General features: G+C 35.8%; 1 protein-coding gene across 1 annotated transcript; it reads left to right on the top strand.

The window, feature by feature from the left end:
- Positions 1–544: 544 nt before the first annotated feature.
- Positions 545–2503, top strand: LOC121757957. The gene is made up of 4 exons (XM_042153403.1): positions 545–1175; positions 1535–1663; positions 1880–1984; positions 2162–2503. The coding sequence occupies exons 1-3, from the start codon at positions 909–911 to the stop codon at positions 1928–1930; spliced, it is 447 nt and encodes a 148-aa protein (XP_042009337.1). The 5' UTR covers positions 545–908; the 3' UTR covers positions 1931–1984; positions 2162–2503.
- The last annotated feature ends 588 nt before the right edge of the window (positions 2504–3091 follow it).

Below are 3091 nucleotides of genomic sequence, written 5' to 3'. Positions count from 1 at the left end.
CCGTGTGATGCACGATTCATTATTGTACTGTACCTAATATAAAATCACAAATATATTTATTATCAAATGTATGTAATGACACTTTTGATAAAAAAAAGTGTGAATTTTATTAAAATAAAGTTGGGACATAAAATTATGAGTTTGCGTCCCAACAAGAGAATACTTTTATTACGTAATGATTATATCAATGTGCATAAGTATAGAACAAAAATAGTGGAGTACTATAAATTTAGTGGGATTGTACGTACCCATGTCTTAATTCATAGTATCAACATTCAAATTAAATTGTTTATATCTCTTAAAAACATTTGACTCTATCAACAAATTAACATGATCCATGGTTTTAAAAAAATATATAGGAAGAAAGTTTATTGGAATGTTAACATTAACACCCAAAAATTAAATAAACGGAATATGCTAGAAATTATTTTATTACTCCGTATTATACTTGTATCGCTAGATTATTTTTATGTAATAAGTTGTGGGCTTTTAAATTTATTTTTATTGTTGGGCCTAAACGAAAAAGCCCTAGAAAATACTTCTCCCTCACGCCTGAATCGCCACCGCCGAACTTCTCCAACCTCCATTCAAGAAATATTTAAAAGCTTCACACCCATTGCGAAAAATTGGTATGAACTTTTCTCAGTAAAATTTGGAACACTGTAGATTCAAATTTTGGAAAAAATTCTGAAGAAATCACTCTTTCTGCCAAACTTTTTTCTCTCCACTCACCGGGTAAAAATTTCCCGCCTAAATGGAGACTTTGTAATTTTCCCCAAAAATTGGGATACAGACGAAGATAAGATAATTGGTGGCGAGATGACGAAATTGGTAAACCAGACAGAGAAGCAAGCTGTGAAACGGCTGCAGTGAAGGAAGAGGGAGAGGAAAAGCCAAATTTGGATGAAATGGAGAGAGGAGAGGACTGGGACGGAGAGGAAGACGACGATGAGTATTACCTATCATCAGAGTCGGAATTAGCGGAGGCGTTGGACTTTTTAGACGCGAGAGAAGATGCAGAGGGCGGAATACTTGATGGATCCTTCACGCCGCAGCACACGCGCCGCCCCAACGCTCACGGTGGGCTCCACTCTCGCCCGAACAACTCTTCTCTTCAGCCCATATCGAATAAGTCGCAGAAAGTTGCCAATCACATCAGGGCTTCGCCTTTGGAGGTATTGCCCTCAATGTAATCGTGTGTTTCAAGGGATAAAGATTGTCTTTTTATTTTGCGTTTTTGCTGAATTTGTGGCGTTTGATGTTTATTTTTTGCTGATTATCTGAAATTGAGTGTTCCGTGATTAATAAATCATCCAGGTTCTGTGTTTTTGGGATTCTGGAAACATGTGAGTGCAGTTTATCTTGTATATGTATTTGTGCCATTGTGTGAGTGTTGTTCAAATTGGATTTTTGAGTGTACCCTTTATGGCGTTTAGAAACTGTTATGGATGTTTTTATAGGGAGTATTTTGGTGATTGCTTGTCTGTTTTTAAGTTTCATATCATGCTCATTGGTTGTATAATATGATGTGCAGGAGTGGGAAGGAAGGTTTGATGGTGGGATGTCAAACTCTGTTACCACTGCAATTCGCGGCAGTGTTCGCGATATGGCTATTGGTAAAACAAGGACAACTGAGAAAGCGGATCGGGCAACAGTCGAGCAGGTATATGGTGTTTGATAGAGAAACGTTGAATGTGCAGGTTTTTAGATCTTTTACCTAGGTCTGCTCCCTTGTTTATTGACAAGTAAATTCATTCCCGGGAGCAGATTGTTGCAACATTTTGCATGAGATTACTGTCATTGCAGAGTAGCATGATGGTAATAATTGCATTTCTATTTGAACTATAATCTTATGGTTAGAAATCTCGTCTCCTTTCAGGCAATTGACCCAAGAGCCAAGAACCCGTATGGTTTTATTCAAGATGCTTAACAAGGGTATCTTTAATGACATAAATGGCTGCACTGCATTTCAACTGGAAAAGAAGTAAGTGCAACACTCCTTTCTGGATGATAATTCTTTTATTATTCTTTTTTTTGCAATCAGTCTTGCATATTGTGTATTATCCAGGAAGTCCCAAAGTGGTTGAGCTTTTTATCTCATTGCTTAATGAAGGTGCAAGTTGAACTTTGAGCCTCATATTGTTCTTCTCTGCCCCAACAGGCCAATGTATATCATGCTACTAAATCCGATGGTCAGGAGCTTGGATCGAACTTGTTACATGTTCCGATAGCAGTTTTCCCTCGGCATAGGTTGTTTACGCAAATTGAGATAAGATCATATGGGAGCATTTTTGGGAGCTTTTCTTCTTCATGCGATCAGTTGTCAATTTGTGAATTATGCAAAGTGAAAATGGTTAAAAAAAAAAGCTGAAAAACGAGACACACTCTTTCCTTCAGTATATGTTTGTGTATCCTAGAATAGGATTGAACTTGCAGTGAGCTTTATTTTATTTCCTACTTTGTTCTTTTGTTCACTTAATATTTTTTAACAACATTACATAAACTCATGTGTTATTTCCTACTCATATGTAATCAAATACTAATTCTATATCTAATTCAAACTCTAAACTTTAATCCTACCCAATATTTATGTCAGATCTATGGTTAATAGTGTGTTGAATTTCTATGTCAACGGATACAACTATTGTGTCAACCAGGGCTATATATGGAACTCGATTTTTATAGTTATATGCATCCCTAATTTCACTCCAATCTTCTGTACTACTAACAATCATACTATGTAACAGATTCTGTTGTGAAAAGTCAATATATTCGTCCCTAATTTATCTCCGATCTCCCAAACTACCAATATTCATATTTTTAGAAAGAGATTGCAATCAATCGTAATAATTATTCAGCCATGAAATCTCACATTTCTTCTCTTTTGTAGTTCTCCAATAAATCATCATTTCAATATCAATATTCAACACATTCTCTCCGGAATAATCTTCTCCGGCTGAAATTTATGTGCTAAATCTCTTCCGACATAAGCTTAACGGCCACGTTTGTATTGTATAGAGATTTCTTACGGAGCTCAAGGTATTTTTCATACTAATAAGGTATTTTTCATACTAATCTGAATAATAGATGA

Source organism: Salvia splendens, chromosome 12 (genome assembly GCF_004379255.2).
Source record: "Salvia splendens isolate huo1 chromosome 12, SspV2, whole genome shotgun sequence".
Lineage (NCBI taxonomy): Eukaryota > Viridiplantae > Streptophyta > Magnoliopsida > Lamiales > Lamiaceae > Salvia > Salvia splendens.
Note: the sequence above shows the minus strand (reverse complement) of the source record. Positions and strands in the feature narration are given on the sequence as shown.